Below are 17,072 nucleotides of genomic sequence, written 5' to 3'. Positions count from 1 at the left end.
ATTTTTATAATTCAGGAAATATCCCAAAAATGCTGCTGTACAATATACACCTAGAGAATTTTCGGAAGAGGAAAAAGAACAGCAACTACAGTCAAAGGTGCTGGAAGAGTTTCTTAACTCTGTAACCTTGAGGTAAAAGTTTTATAAATCATTTAAAGCAAAAACTAGATTTTTGACTTTATGCCATTCCCCATCTAGTCCAAATAGAAAGTGTTTTCTCTATGAGCAAGTAACCTGCTTTGTTTGCTAGTCTTTGTAACATCAGGGCCTGACTGGTTTCCCACTGACCAAACAAAGGCATCACAAATAGAAAATTGGGAGTTATTACACCAAAGAAACCTAGAACGTGATCAATTTCTTTGTCAACAAGAGAGATACAATAACCAAGGAAAACACTGTTAGAATATAAACTCATTTGAAAAATATGAAAGAGGAAAGCGGATGATTGTGTGATGTTTCATCATCCACACACCCATACTCATGTGAACACACACACACCCATACTCATGTGAACACACACACACACACACACGAACATTGTAAGGGAAAATGGCATCTACAGAAACCTTGACATGAGATCTGCCTAATCAGATCAATTCCCATAACCTTGCAAATGAAACTGGAAGGAGGAACAACAAATGGGTAAAAAATGAATTTGAGCTGTTAGCCTTTCCTTAAGAGTCTGTTTCATCATCTAATAGTTGCATAGCCATCACATTTGGATACTTACACTTCTGCCATTAATGTGTCTCTATTACATGGTTGGTGTGAAGATTAAATAATCATAATAATTAAGTCCTAGAATTTTACTTTCCTCACAAAGTAGATAGTTTAAATACCATTCTCCTCATCTTTCAAAAAGAAGGAAAGTACAGTGGCATTAAGGAAAATGAAATTCAGAAGATGAGTTGTCCCAGGCCAAGTACACTGTTTTGAAAGTTCTGTGGCATCAAAAGGGAAGAGGCCAAAAGAATGGAAAAATTCATGGGCAGTATTACTACCAAAAATGAAAAGAAAAGATTCAGGGATTTATTTTAAAAAAAAACTACCCTTTCATATACCTATTTTCTCTTGTCTCTAAAATTTTTATGAGAATTACCTGCACCTTTATGCATCAAATGATACAAATATCCTAGATGGAATTATTAAAAGGAAATAGGCAGGTTTTAAAAAAAAAAGTAGACATCTTCCCAGTCATACAATTTGCCTGAAAGGTATAGAAAATTAAAAAAATTCATTGTTTCTTGGGGCTTTTTTAAAGCATTTGCCTCAAGGGAACAAAATATAGCCTTTAAAACTACAGGGCTGACAAGTTGTCTTAATTGATACAGTGACAGAGATAGCTAGGTTCAACTAACCATTGATTGTCCACATCAAACAAAGGGAGATAGAGGTATTTGTCCAAAGTGTCCACCATGATGGGAGGTGGCCCACACAAATTGAAGAGGGTTTCCTTAAAAGTGATAAGGTGCTCCAAATAGCCTTGTTTGCACATGACCATGAAGACTGCAAGTCCCAAAGAGTATAGGGATTCCTCAAAGAGATCTGTAATCATTAACCATAGATTGACTTAATCCATACAGATTAAAAAAAAAAAAACCCAAGCAGATGAAGAATGCCTATTATCCGCATTACAACATACTGCTGGTTGGGCATTCCACTGAGTTAGTCTAGCACCAGTATCTACAGTCTTGGACAGCTACTTTCCAATTGTCTATTGACAATGAGCTGGAAAAGGAGGAAGGGAATGGGCTGTGTTTTATGTGGAGATTTATGCTATGCTTTCAATGCCCTCAAGTGGCTCCCTCACATGAAAATATATCTTTTTAAAACCAATATTCTTCTGGTATTGCTACTGACTACTAATTAAAAGATTATACAAATTTCAAAGTCTCAGAATTTCAGATAACCCTAAAGAGCAATGAAGAGACATATGATGGGCACAAGGATACTGCAACATATTACCATCAAAGATTTGTATACAAGAAGCAACATAAAAAATGGCAGCTCCAAATTGTATGATTGGGGGGGAAAAACATGGCCCATCATGGAGCAGATGCAAGAGTGACAACCTGAGTACTTCTTAGTACTTATAGAATGCTCAAAAGGCTAAAAAAAGGCCCTCTAGGAAGTTGGATAAGGGCTTCTGTTGTTGTTTATACTTTGTTCTCAAAGAGGACCATTAAGTCAGGAAGGTGATACCATGAATTGTGGTTTAAGCGATTGATGGCAGGCTGGGCAAAGTCACCAGCCTCACTCAGGTCCAATGGAAAGACAGAGCTTAGGATGACTGGAGATGGACTTGCATGGAGTAGGAGACCTTAGGGTTTTTTTAGGTTAAGTCTTTCCCAGGTTTCATTTTGATTGAGGCAACATCCATTCAGTGATTAAAGTTAGGTAAGAAATGAGGCAAATAATGGCCTCTGTTCCTAATAAAAAAAAATCATTCAATCAATCAATCAATCAACGAATCTGGGAAGGGGAAATGCTCAGGGTGTCTGGCCAAAATACAAACAATTGCTATTTACACTCACTCTGAGCCATCAGAGTCCAATGATCAAGTGAAACTTGGGACCTATTATTGGCCAATTAAAGAGAAGCAAATGATTTAGGTTTAAGGCATGATCCTTAAGAAATCTGACCTGTAAACCCCAAGATAGCTTGTGAGGTTTCAGCAATCAAAATTTCTTTGGGCAGAGTAACAGCAGGTAAGGATACAATACCTTATGTCAGAGGCAAGGAACATCTGATCCACAAAATCTGGTCTGATGCTTCCACTGCAACTGCAGGCTCAGAGCTATTTAGGGGTGAATTAATTAAATGTTTGACCAAATATAGCAGGCTAATTTTTAAATTGATAATTTTGTATGGGCAAGAACTATCCAAATGATCCTTGGCAGAAAAAAGATTCCCCATCCTGCCCTATGTGGACAGGGGGAGGGAGGAAGAGAGGGAAGAAGGGAAGAAGGGAGGGAGGAAGAGAGGGAGAGGAGAGAAGGAAGGGAGAGAGGGGGAAGGAAGGAAGGAAGGAAGGAAGGAAGGGAGGGAGGGAGGGAGGGAGGGAGGGAGGGAGGGAGAGAGGGGGGAGGGAGGGAGGGAAGGAAGGAAGGAAGGAAGGAAGGAAGGAAGGAAGGAAGGAAGGAAGGAAGGGAGAGAGGAAGAGAAGGAGGTAAGGAGGGAGGAAGAAGAAAGAGGAAAGGGAAGGGGAAAAGGGAAATAGGAAAGGGGAAAAAGAGGTAAAGGGAGGAAAAGGGAAAGGGGGAAGGGAAAAGGGAAAGGGAAAGGGAAAAGGGAGGGAGGGAAGAAGGAGGGAAAGAGCTGCATTTTTGGGTCCCGTGGGAAAGCTATTATTGCCTATAAGTTGTTGTGTTTCTTCATTCTCTAAGAAGACTAGGACATCAGGAAAGGATAAGTGCTTCTAGAGCTTGTGGAAATGACATGAACATGGACTTGGATTATGGTTTGTACTGTTAGGGAGGAAGACAAGATGACAAAGATGACAAAACCATTTTTGAAGTAACTGAAGGGAGAAATAAGCTGTAGTTTATCTTCTTATCTCAGCACTCAAAAATGGTATATTCCCCCTTGTGTATTTGTCCAGGAATCAGTTTACCCTGGCATCCGGCGAGTGATGAATCGTTGATCCTATGGTCCTTGTCAGTTAATTATATCTGTGGGTTAGTTGGTCCGTGAGGCCGATCATAGCCAGAGGACCATCACTCAACCAATGGCAGGCTAAAGTGATTGCAGGTTAAATAGACAGGAGCTTTGTAAATGCCAAGATAACAAACTTAAACAGAGAAGGTGATGATAAATCCCGCAGCAATATTTGTTACAAGGAAAGGTTTTTGTTTTTGTTATTTATTTGGAGGGTTGGTATTTGGGAGAGACACTAAAAATAAGGAATAGAAAAAAAGAAATGAAGGAAGGAAGGGAAAGAAAGAAAGAAAAGGAGGAAGAGAAGAGGTCATCACAGCTTTTTCTTTTTTAATGTACAAAAGAAAATAGGAGGGGAGAAGTAGAGATGGATAAGCAGAAAACTTTAAAACTTTTAATTTGTTATAGCCTTTATAAAAATGCTAGTCGTGTTTAACATATACTGATATCCTAATGTTTAATGCTGTTTGTCAAGTATAGAAAATAATAATTTTAAAACATAAATATCATAGCTATAGTAACAGACTCTAGCGTCCAGGAGTCCAATAATGTCATGAACAGGGAAGTGCTATCCTCCCAATCCAGCCAGTTTGCTTGATATTCTGCCTACCTGTGCACCCTATCCTTAGCTCAAACAGAGTTAACAGCTCATCTGGGAAGATTGCTTTTCATTTAATCTCTTATTTTCTAAAGTTAAAGGACCTGGTGTAGGTGCTCAAATAGAGAATAAGCAATAACCAGAATTTTATATAGATAAAAGACTATAATCTGAAATCTTTGAAAAATAAACAAAAAGTTTTCTTTTATAGTGTTGAAATGGCCCTGCAACAAAATGAAATCATGAATGTGTTCATTGATGACTGGAAGGCACTTGGTGAGGAAGAAACTGCTTTTGGTGAAAAGACAGATTCTTACCTTAAAGAATATCAGTCCTTTACTGATCTTCACAACATAAAGGAAAAAACTATTACTTGCATTTGTTGGCATCCCACGATTTATGGTAATAATTTATATGATACTAACTCTCCTTTGTTTAGCCACTAAAATGTATTTTTAATTGCTTTAAAAAAGCTAAATGTTAAATAATTTATTCCAAAAGTTAAGAAACAATATTTAATGATCTTGGGCAACTGGAATAAAGCACTTGGAAACATTTTTTTCTAATTATAGAATGATGACACTTTTTCACTACTGTATAAACACTTTATTATATGACCCGAGGTTTAGAAATTAGTTTTATGAATCCATAAAGGGTCGTTTACTATGGCTTTATACAAAATAGAATATAGCCTTCCCTCTTACTCCTCATTATCACCTCCATATTCACTTCCACTGTGAATCTGTTTCTATGAATGAAAAGTTTACCCAAGAGTGCTTAGCCTTTATTGGGTTTGGGGTCCTGAAGATGCTTCTAATCAAGTATCATTCCTAGTCTGTGGGACCAGTCTCTGTGCCTTTCAAAGAAAAATCTGCAAAGACCAAAGCCTTTATATTCAATTAGACATAGCTTGTTTATTTTCCAGTACTTATAGAGAACCTCTCAAAATGGCCAAGAATTCACCCTGACTAGGGGCGGCTAGGTGGTACAGTGGATAGAGCACCCGTCCTGGAGTCAGGAGTACCAAGGTCAAATCCAGCCTCAGACAATTATTACCTAGCTGTGTGGCCTTGCACAAGCCACTTAAACCCATTTGCCTTGCAAAAAACAAACAAAAAATAATTCACCCTGACTAGATTTAAAACCATTTAGGTGAGAAAATGTAGTCCCTGAAATATAAATCTCTAATCAATATAAAGAAATGTATGGTTCACTGATAATCCAAGGGTTCTCCCAAAGAAGAAATGAGTGAAGACAAACTTGAAATGTTGAAAGGTACATTTAATAGAATTAACAACCCCTTGTGGGTACCCTCTACCTACTCTAAAAGTATGAAATGGGGTGGGGGGAGTCTGTTATTTTAAATGCTATCTTAGGGCAACATATTACAAGTCTTCACATTTCAATGATGCCTTTGCATTTAAGATTGTAAAAATAGAATAAGGTTTGTGGGAAGGTCTTGGTCACCCCTGTCCCTTGCCAGCTCAGGATCACCTTTGGGATCTGAACAATTGTTCAGCAGAACAGTTTGTGAACAAGCTTCAGAGGCAGTTCAGTGTTAGGAAAAGTGACTTGGTGAATGTTAATGATTCTTGACCACTGGAAAATGTCGGTTGTTGGCAGAGCTTCCCAGAGATCCCATCTGCCTCTTTTTAAAAATGTATCTTTTAAAGAAACTCCTGCAAGAGTCATTCCGAATAGACTCAGGACCCTGGAGGCAGCTGACTCCTTTTCCTTGGGGGTGGGAGGAGGGAAGCTGCCAATCATTTTGGAATACAAACCACCTACAGTAATCTTTCAGTTAACCCCCAAATGCCAGACAGACCATTCAAACATCTAGGCAGGACAGCCTTATTTCTATTGATCATGTCTGGGGTTCCTGCATCACAGTTTTCTTTCAAATTGTCATCAAAACATGAGTAGAGAAAACGAGTCACTGAAAAATAACATTGGACAAGACTCTTGCTATAAAACTTCAAACTACAATTGTTCATTTCTTCGTTTTTGCCTTTTTTCCCCTTCTTCCAAAATCAGGACTAATAGCGGTGTCGGTAGCAGAACGACTCAGTTATGAAGAAAGAGTTCACTTTTCGGGCAAGTTACTTTTGCAACCATCTCTGATTCTTTTTTGGAGTTTCTCTGATCCTATCCATCCTCAGGTATTTAAAAAGAATTATAAAGCGAGTTTCATGCCTCCACATCATGTGGTGACCCAGAAACATGATCATTTTCCACCTCAAAACACCTCATAAGTTACACCTTTTGGTTCCTGGTGTATCAAGATCCCCTTAAAAACTGAATTTCTACCATTGCAAATTGGGGCCCATTCCAGCTGCCCTCTCTGCACAGGGAGCAAGATGCTGAGAAGGCTGCGCTGTGCTTAGCCGATGGGCAGTAGGGTGCTACTTTCTGGGCCGTTTTGCCCAGCCAGCCCCTCTCCTCAGAATGGAGTTGGCACGAATCAGCCCGGAATGTCCTGAGAATCTGCTGGGTTTCAGGTTTCTGACTTCTTTCAGACCAGCTTTCTCTTCTGATCTCTGGATCAGAGACGATCACCGGATGATCACAGAGCCAGGCAGGCCTATAGCCTCGGCTGACCAGGAGATGGCAGCAGCTGGCAGCAGTTGGCAGGCCTTAAACCATGCTGAGCACTCGGACCCCCCCCCCAGCCCCAGCCTTTCTTTGGGGGGACAAGGGGGGCTTAGGCCGGAGGCAGCCCCAGAAGGAGCTTCTAGGATTCCCTTCTGCAGCAACCTCGGGCTGCTATAAGACGAGGCCAATGCCCCCTGCCCAGGCTGGTGGCAAGGCCCAGGCCAGGGAGTGAGCTGCCCCAGGTTGGGAGTCCTGAGGAACCGCCCAGGGGTGGGCCTCCCTTCCAAGAGGGCTCCTCCAGGGCAGCATCCCTTGGTGTGAAAGGATGGAGAGAGACAGAGACAGACAGAGACAGAGACAGAGCCAGTGAGAGACAGAGAGAGACAGAGAGAGACAGACAGACAGAGATAGAGGAAGATAGACACAGAGACAGAGACAGAGATAGAGAGGAGAAAGAAAGAGAGAGAGATAGAGGGAGACAGACAGAGAGAGAGAGAGAGACAAAGAGACAGAGGGAGATAGAGACAGAAAGAAAGAATGAGACAGATAGAGAGACAGAGAGAGGCTTCTAAGGCCTTAACCTTTCTTCTATGGTGGGCTCCTTTGGGAGTGTGGTGAAGCCTCTGGATCCTTTCTCAGAATAATGTTTTTAAATGAATAAAATAAAATGCATCAAATTATGAAAGAAACTGTAATCAAAATGTTTTAAAACCAAGTTCCTAGACCCCGGGTTAAATATTCCTGGTCTAGAGACTCTCCCCTTTGGATGCCCCTAGACCTTTATGCAATAGCCACCTCCTCTTGTCATTCCCTACCTGCTCTCACTTTCCCTCTTGATGCTCAGACCCACCCAGAACTGTTGCTGACCATCAGGCATCACTTCTGTCACCTTATTCCCATCCTCTGATGGAAAGGGACCTCTTTTGCTTGTAAGAAGAAAGTAAATGGTACTTTTTTTTCTTCTGCAGTTGGCTTATTAGAAAATTTCCCACTGGGCCACTGGCTGCTCTGTCTCTATACAGGAGGGTCTAAAGCAAAAGCATTATCTCACTGTCTTCTGTCCTCTTGGGATGGGTTCTGTTTTAGCTGATGCTGGAAAGTCCAGATGATATCTTCTGCTTCCAGTTCTGTCCCACTAATCCAAATATAATTGCTGGAGGCTGTATAAATGGACAGGTATGTACCATTCCCCCCACCACCACCACCACCAAGTAAAATTTAATCTTTTTTTTTGTTTGTTTTTTGCAAGACAATGGGGTTAAGTGGCTTGCCCAAAGTCACACAGCTAGGTAATTAAGTGTCAAATTTGAACTCTGGTCCTCCTGACCCCAGGGTTGGTGCTCTATCCACTGCATCACCTATCTGCCCCTCAGTGTTAAATTTAGATATTTTGGAATACTTTTAATAAGAATGTTGAATTTACTTTCTCTTTTTTCTTCTTTCTTTTTCTCTCCCTTTCTTTCTTTCTTTTTCTTTTTTCTCTTTCCTTTCTTCTCTTTCCTTTTTCTTTCTCTCCTTTTTTCTCTTCCTTTCCATTTTTTTCTTTCTCTTTTCTTTCTCTTTTCTTTCTCTTGTTCTTTTCTTTCTCCCTTTCTTTCTTTTTCTCTCTTTCCTTCTTTGTCTCTCTTTTTTCTTTCTCCTGTTCTTTTTCTTCCTCCCTTTCTTTCTTTTCTCTTTTCTTTTCTTTTTCTCTCTCTCTTTCTTTCTTTTTTCTTTTCTCTTTCTCTTTCCTTCTTTCTTGCTCTCTCTTTTTCTCTTTCTTTTTTCTTTTTCTCTCTTTCTCTTTTCTCTTTTTTCTTTTTCTTCCTTTTTTCTTTCTTTCTACCTTTCTCCTTTTCTTTTTCTTTTTTCTATAGCTATTTTTTCTCTCTCTCCCATCTTTATCTCTCTCTCTCTTCTTCTTCTTCTTCTTCTTCTTCTTCTTCTTCTTCTTCTTCTTCTTCTTCTTCCTCCTCCTCCTCCTCCTCCTCCTCCTCCTCCTTTCCTCTATGGAACAGTTCAGGAATTCCCAGGGAGAAAACTTCTACCACTGCAGATATGTGCCAATTGATAGCCTTGCAACTGATCATCTTGAAAAATAGCTGAGGAGCCAAGAAACTTGCCCAGGGTCGCAAGTCAGAATGTGTCCTGGGAAGGACTCGAACCCAACCCTTCTCAGGTTCCTATAGACCACATTAGATGAGACCTCAAGAGCTATGAAGCAATATCAGGTCACACATAACAGTTTTCTCTTTAATCTCTAAATCTGTCCATTTCACTCAAGGGCTGCTCTAATATATCATTACATGAAGCAGACTCTGGGTTCTTTTATTTTAACTTTTTTATTCATTTTGAACTTAAATGCAAAAAAGACCAAAAAATTTTCCATATGCAGCACATCAAAAGAAGATTCAACATGAAACCATGAGTCTCTATTTCACACTTTTTACATTTTTTTTTTTGCAAAACTATATAATAAATACTACATACTATTTTCGAAACTACCCTGCTTTTCTGTTCTTCCTTCTCAGTTTTCTTTAGTTTTCTGCTATGCACTTTTATTTTTTTTCTATCCCTCCCCAGTCCTCACTAGAGAAGGCCACTATCTGACACAGATATGTATGTGTGCATGTGTGTATATCTTTATACATATATATGTATATATATATATATATATATAAATGTGTGTATGGGCATGTATATCTATAGACATATATGTAAAAGCATGCTATCAGTTCTTTCTCTGGAGGCAGAAAGCATCTTCCTTAATAGGTCTTTTTGTATTTATTCTACTGTATTATACCCAATTTTTTCCACATTCCTTTCCAACATTTATCACTTTTCCCTTCTGTCATTTTAACCAATATGACAGGTCTAAAATGAAATAAGAAAGTTGTTTTAATTTACATTTTTTGGGTCAATAATGACTTAGAGCATTTTTATATGACTATTTATATAGATTTTATTTTATTTCTTCATTGAAAAACTTCCTGCACATATCTTTTGACCATTTATCAATTGCTGAATGACTCTTATTCTTTTTTTACTACCTTGCAATGGAGTTAAATGACTTTTCCAAGGTCACACAGCTAGGTAATTATTAAGTGTCTGAAGTCAAATTTGAACTCAAGTCCTCTTGATTCCAAGGCCATTGCCCCATCCACTGCTCCACCCAGATGCCCTAATGACTCTTATTCTTATAAATTTGACAGAAATTTTACTTTCCTTCTTATCTTAACTTCATTAATTTTATTTATCCAAAAATTTTTAATGAATGTAATCAGAATCATCCATTTTACACTTCACAATGTTCTCTTATTTATTTGTAAATTGTTTGTCTATCCATAAGTCTGATAAGTAATGTTCCATGTTTTTCTAATTTTCTTGTGATAACTCCCTTTATATCTAAGTCATGTATCCATTTTGACCTTTATCTTGATAAAGGGTGTTAAGATATTGGTTTATGCCCAGCTTTCTTAACAATCTTTTTTAAATCACATAATGAATTCCTATCCCAAAGACTTTAAACCTCTATTTGTGAAATGCAAACTCTAGGGGATTCTACCATGCTTACAAAGCTTATAATTGCAAGTTCAGGAATATGTCCTTTGTCTCTTGACCCTTTGTCTTCTTAGCTCAACTCCAAGTGATTTGGGACTCGTCCACCAAGCTGGCTGTCTGTGTTGATTAGGAGAGTATGCACTCTAACAAAAATCCCACATCCTCTTAAAGGTTGAAGCAAAATATCTCCTAGTTAAATATTGTCATTTCACATGATTTACTTCTTAACATCTTTCCCCCCAGGTGATCTTATGGGACCTTAGTGCACATGCTGAACGCATAGAAAATTTCAAAGATTCTAGTGGGTCCAGTAAAAAAAACATACTTAAGGTCAGTTATTCTCCAGGTTTATTTGTTTCAGCATGGGATGTATTTTCATTTTCCCCCTCATTCAATAATTTTTCAAAAAGTGTATTGCAAAGAGTTGTCAGGGTTAACAAGATCCAAAGAAATAAGAAATGCTAATATTTTTCAAGTTTTCTTGACTTCCAAATATTCTCCTCTGAATTATTTGTTTAGGAATTTTTATCTTGCAAGTGGGGACCCTAAAAAGTTGCTCAAGGTGCTTGTAGCTACTCAAAAGTCTTGTAAGCTCCCATCAATTTACAGAGGAAATGCTTAACTAAAAGTAATGGCATCTAAATGAAATGGATAACAAGAAAAGTATGATAAAATATTCCCCCCATTAACACTGTCTCTCAAATTTACACATCAAGAGGAAGGGAAATTCCTGGATCACATGAGGAGACTGTCAGGAGATAGTGACAACTATCAAGAAAGTGGTCCTTTATCCCCAGTCGGCCTACAGGGATCATTGGGGAAGAGGCATGGGTACCTCCCCATCCTCCTCATCCTCAGAACCTTGTGCCATCTCTTCTCCAATTTTCTGTGTTCTAGAGCTATTGAGGGCTGGTGTGGTAGGGAGGACCAAGGAACAAGGGGCAGGCCACTTTGTGAGTGGAGAGGACCTACTGGGCTCTTTACTAAGCATCAAGCCATCTCAGTCCTACTCTTTACCCCCATCTAGATTTAATACTCTATTTTAGTCAATGACAAAACTCTTTTTCCAACAAATCTTGGCAAGAATTCTGAATTTGAAGTCAGAAAACCTGAGTTTTGAGTCTCAGAGAACTCTACCAATGACTTAGCTTTGGAACTTTGTAGTACTTCAAGTCCTCATCTGTAAAATGGGGATAGTGTCATAGCTGACACTGTTATAGTGCTTTGATTTACAAAATAATTTAAACTATATTATCTCACTTCCTTATTTATAAACTGGGAGTGATCATGACTGGCACTGATATAATGCTTTCCAGTTTGCAAGGTGGTTTTACATATACATACATACATACATATATATATATATATGTATATATATATATAAATCTCATTTTCTCAACTGTAAAATGGGGATAAAAAGCATCTTGTGAGAATCAAACATGTTAATCTATGTAAAGTGCTTTATAAGCTCTGAAGCCTATACAAATGCTAGCTATTATCATTGTCATTGTTATTATCATCATAAAAATCTTACTGTCAATGCTGCAGAATGATTCTACAGAAGAGGAAATTGAAGTTCTGAAAATTTTAAGTAACTCTCCCTCAGTCACAGAGTTAACAAATGGTAGAGACAAGATTTAGATCTAGATTTTCCTGATCCTAAGTCCAGAACTCTTATCTACCATGTATCCCAAAGGAGTCAATGAAGTATTTATTCACATGCTAAGAAATGGGGATTAAAGAAAGGAAGATTGCATTTCCTGCCATCAAGGAACTCATGGTCTAGAGGCTGGTCCTAAGGAAAATTGGCATCCACTAGAAAGTGGTATCTAAAGGGGACTGAGTGTGAGGGGTTTACAGCTAAGTATGGGGAAGTGGGGAAAACTGGAAAAACTGGAAAAGATTCTGGAATAGACCCTGTGCTGTTTGTCCCAATCCATTAGCCTTTATCATTATTTCCAAAAAGGTGATGAGATTTCATCTTTAATATTTAATTACTCCAAAAAATTTCAAGGGAAGACTCATTAGTTCACAGAGATAAAAACACTGCTGAGTTTTGTGACTCTGACAACCTTTGGAGGTGAGATCTTGGAAGAAACTGAGGGAAAAGGGTGAAGGTTGGAGCTGGGACTGAACAGGGACTTAGAAGGATGAGATGCCCCCCACCTCCCATGCAGGTCGCACCTTCTCTGTCATCTGCTGTTTTATCAATTAGCCTATTTACCTGGAGCCCAGAATCACTCATCAAGTACATGTGGTGGGGGGGGGGTTGAACCCAAGTTTTTCTGACTTCCATTCTTGTTTTCTATCCACCATGTCAAGCCATCTTTCTAGGAAGGAACAGGGAAAACTCATGGAAAGATCTGGGGCATCCCAAGAGATATAACCATTGTCCATGTTTTTAATTTTTCTATGACTTTCAAACTTAAGTAATTTTAATCTTTTTAAAATAATTTTTCATATTCATTTATTAATTCTCTGAAATTATGGTCTGGGATCTTACTTTTAAATGTTTTAAAATCTTCCACTAGCCTATATTTTTACTGGATCCAGAGATGACAAAAGAGTCACTATTTGTGAGGCATAGCGCTGTGTCATCAATAGAACATGGGCATAAGAAAATAATCACAGATATACACTGGCTAAATGACGATTTAGAGGTGAGTTAAAATGTTTTGGTGTTTGTCTAATTAGAGTTTTTTTCAAGGAAAAAATTTCACTTTACAATAGTATATTTTCAATCATAAATCATTTTCCTTCTAAGTACAATTTTTTTAATTGCAAAAGAATTATGCCTCTGCATTCCTGTTTTTGTGCCTTTTCACAAGTGCATAGTAACATAGTAACTTCACGCCATCTTATTCAGCATTTATTGGCAAGCAGGGCTGTAAACCTTGTGGAGGGGATTCTTGTTTGGGAATGAGTTAGATGACTTGGGTGAAAGCAGGTCTCTAGTCCATACCCTCAGTTCTCTGACTCCAATTGAATAGTCTACCTACTTAGAGAGATTGTGCTTCCTAGACTCAAAAATATAATTTTCTCCTATGGTAGTCGGCTTCAGGAACTCCCAGTGTGCAAACTTCTTGTACCAACAGAGATTGTAGCCAACCTCTGATTTGGTAGGAAAGTAAGTTGGTGGGACTTCATCCATGTCTTCCTTTTGCTCCTTCCCCCCATAACAGGGATAGGGACTGACCCTGTGATTTCCCTACCTAAGGGATTCCCAAGTGAGGAAAGTCCCTTAGAGAGTGGCCAAGTTAAGTGAATTCACTGTCTGGGTTACACAGCTGTGAACTCCAGAGGCAAAACTTCAACCCAGATCTTCCTTGCTTTAAGACCAGCTCTCTGTCTACTACACCACGGAAGTCTCATGACTACAGAAGAATTAGCCACCACGTGATTTAAAAGGGGGGACATTGAAACCAAACACTGGAGATGGACAAATGTTCTGTTCAACAATTATTATGACATCTACTCTTCTACTACTACTACTACCACTACTACTACTACTACTACTACTACTACTGCTGCTGCTGCTGCTGCTGCTGCTGCTGCTGCTGCTGCTGCTGCTGCTGCTGCTGCTGCTGCTACTAGTAGTTTTTTGATATCAAAGAAGACCACATTGACCAACCAATGGATGATGGTGCGAATCGCACCATCATAATAGGGAAGGCATCCTTCTCACTTGCCTTTCCCAGAATGGTTCCACCCCCAACCCCACCGCTAGGACTGCTGGACATGGTCTGGCTGCTGGGGGAGTCTCTTGGCCTTAAACTGGTTTTGTTTCGTCCCAGATCAGCATGTGGCATCTGGAGGCAGAAGGCAACAACCAGTTATATCCCAGCCCACATCTTGATAGACTACTGGCCAGTTGGCACTTCCTCTCAGGTCTTGCACCTTGCTCCTCAGGAGGACCCGATTGGCAGCAGCTTCAACACTAGGACAATGCCAGCTCCCCACCATGCCTGGGTCCAGGTTGCTCTGCACTTGGTGTGCTCCCCAAAGTGGAGCTCACTGGCTGCTGTCAGAACCCTGGCCTTTTCAAGGCAACAGTCAATAAACCTTTATCAAGCGCCTGCTGCATACTAGGGATACACAAAGAGGCAAAAGACAGCCCTATCCCCAAGGAGCTTACAGTCTAATGAAAGGTTCTTAAGGGAAAATTAAGAGAAGAAATGGCTAGTGTTCAGAAGGTTCCAGGAAGCCAGGCTATGGGGGTGGGAGTGTGGGGTCGGGGAAGGGAATCTATTCCAAGAATGAAGACGACAGGAGAAAATGTTTGCGGAGAGGGAGAGGTCCGGTTTGGCCAGAAGATATGAAGAATTTCAAAGCAAAAGTCAATAAACATTAAGCACCTACTGTGTCTCTAGGTATGCAGGAAAGATGCTAATCACCCTTCAGAAGTCCGTAGACAGCCTGAAGGAAAGGCACCATCATTAAGGAGGAATTAGGATTTTGGTAGAGACTTGCAGGAAGCCAGGGGAGTAAGGAGGGGGAGATGAGGAGGAAGATCAGTTTAGTCGAGTTTGGAGGAGATTTAGCCAGAGAAAGTGCCCACGGTGGTCACAGCAGGCAGCGGCCACTGGGCCTCTGGCTTCCAAGTCCATTCCCATTCCTCTACCCTACCTGCTTCTATAGGTTGTGCTAATCAGTCAACCAGCATCTCTACCCACTGTGCCCTAGATGCTGAGCCAGATTCTGGGGATACAAAGAGTAGCCCCTACATTGGATTCCCAACAATATCTAAATTATTAAAAGGATTTAGGAAAAGCAAGGGGCAGCTAGGTGGCATAGTGGATAAAGCACTGGCCTTGGAGTCAGGAGTACCTGGGTTCAAATCCAGTCTTAGACATTTAATAATTACCTAGCCGTGTGGCCTTGGGCAAGCCACTTAACCCCATTCACCTTGCAAAAAAAAAAAAAAACCTAGAAAAGGAAGCAGCATTTAGCACAGCCCTGCCTCCTTAAATCCAATTCACATATATGTCATGGCATCACCTCCCTGACATCATGGTGATCTTCGAGAACAAAGGACAAACATCAATCCCATATTTCTTATTTATTCTGTATATAGCTTGTTTGTACATAGTTGTCTCACCCACTGTATTGTGAATTCTTTAAGGGACAATCTTTTCTACCCTTTTTCATGTCTCTTGGTTGAATAGGGTTGTCAAGAGTCAGGGCGGCACTTGAGGGAAATGACTGAGGCGGTGGGGTACAACATGGACTGTCATAGGTGAGGCAGGGATCCCCAGTTAGGAAGCTGATGCAATAATGTAGTGTGAGAGGTTCTTAAGGTCTGAAATAAGGTGGTAGTTGTGGGAATGGAGAGAAGAGGTCTGAGGCAAAAGATGCTGTCAAGGTAAAAATACTTAGCAAGTGGTTGGATGCAAGAGAGGCAGAGTGATGAATTCAAGTCACCTGGTTCAGGTGAACTGTGTCCTCAGAGCCTGAAAGAACTGGCAGATATGCTTGCAACCTATTAGAGGAGGATGAAAAATGAGAAAAGTACCCCAAGATTGGAGAAGGACAAATGTCCTGATTTTCAAAAAAAAGAGAAGACAAAATCTGCAACTACAAGCCAAAGAACATGACTTTGTTTCCTAAGAAAATTCTAGAACTGATCAATATGGAAATGGTTAGGGAATATCTGAAAAGGGAAGTGACAATTCCAAAGAACCAGGATAGCTTTCTCAAGAGCGGGTTGTGTCAGACTAGCCTCATATGCCTTTTTCATTACTAGGCAGGGTCTTTGTTGTCATCTGGGCAGAGCCCTAGCTGTCTCATTCTTATTATATCTCTGCCCCTCTATTTCTTTGACAGATAAACTGCTGTCTTGCCTTACCTCCCCCATCTTGTGGATTTGAAGTTTTGAACTCAGATAAAATACTTTTCATGTATCCCTATTAAATTTTATTTTGGAATTGACCCAAATCGCTTCTCAGCCTTTTGGCTAAGATCAAGTGTGGAACTGACTCAACATTTTATCTGGAATGAACTGGCTGTTTCACCCTGGGTGAGATGCATCATTTCTCAGCTTTCTAGGTGATTCTGTGAACTCCAAAAACAGAGCCTGGATTGCTAAAGGGAATTTATTCATCCAGATATACCCTATATCAATTAAATCCTAATTCCAGTCCCTGTCCCTGGTCTTTCATTAGATAACTGTTAAAATCTTTGGGGATTCTGCTTTTAGTCCCTTCTTGTTTTGTGTCACCCACAAATCTGACAGGTTATCTGTGTTTTTAAAATCCCATCTCAAGCATCATAGGGTCCAACAGGGATTCTAGAGGGTTCCAGCCTAGATCGTCTTCCAAGTGAACAATGAACCACTAATAATAATAATAATAACATTAATAATTGAATCAATTAATTGAGACAGTAACTTTGAGTCTGCTTATTCAGGCCAATCTGATTCTACCTAATTGAATCCACTCAACACTGTTTATAGAGTCTCTCCATTGTGTCCACGAAAATAGTGCAAAAACTTTTTATACAACTATTTTATTGAAATCTCAGGATCATAGACTGGACCCCCCCCCCAAGCCCTCAAGTTTTCAATCATATTTTTGATGGACTTGATCATAGATGAGGACACTGGGACTGAGGGAGATTAAGTGACTTGATCAAAGTCAAATGACTAGTAAGAATTGGAAGCAGGATTAGAACGCAGCTTCTCTGCCTC

The 17,072-nt window shown here is 39.8% G+C and overlaps 1 protein-coding gene across 1 annotated transcript in view; it reads left to right on the top strand.

Annotated features, from left to right (window-relative positions):
• The window catches only part of DNAI3 (dynein axonemal intermediate chain 3), a 120,115-nt gene that overhangs the window by 66,997 nt on the left and 36,046 nt on the right, over positions 1-17,072 (top strand). Inside the window, exons 8-13 of the mRNA XM_074221776.1 lie at positions 16-132; positions 4,467-4,657; positions 6,290-6,414; positions 7,934-8,023; positions 10,631-10,717; positions 12,919-13,047. Of these exons, the coding sequence (XP_074077877.1) occupies positions 16-132; positions 4,467-4,657; positions 6,290-6,414; positions 7,934-8,023; positions 10,631-10,717; positions 12,919-13,047 (739 nt within the window). The remainder of the gene's footprint in view (positions 1-15; positions 133-4,466; positions 4,658-6,289; positions 6,415-7,933; positions 8,024-10,630; positions 10,718-12,918; positions 13,048-17,072) is intronic.

This window comes from Macrotis lagotis, chromosome 2, assembly GCF_037893015.1.
Source record: "Macrotis lagotis isolate mMagLag1 chromosome 2, bilby.v1.9.chrom.fasta, whole genome shotgun sequence".
Classification (NCBI taxonomy): Eukaryota; Metazoa; Chordata; class Mammalia; order Peramelemorphia; family Peramelidae; genus Macrotis; species Macrotis lagotis.
This window is presented reverse-complemented; position numbering and strand designations above follow the sequence as displayed.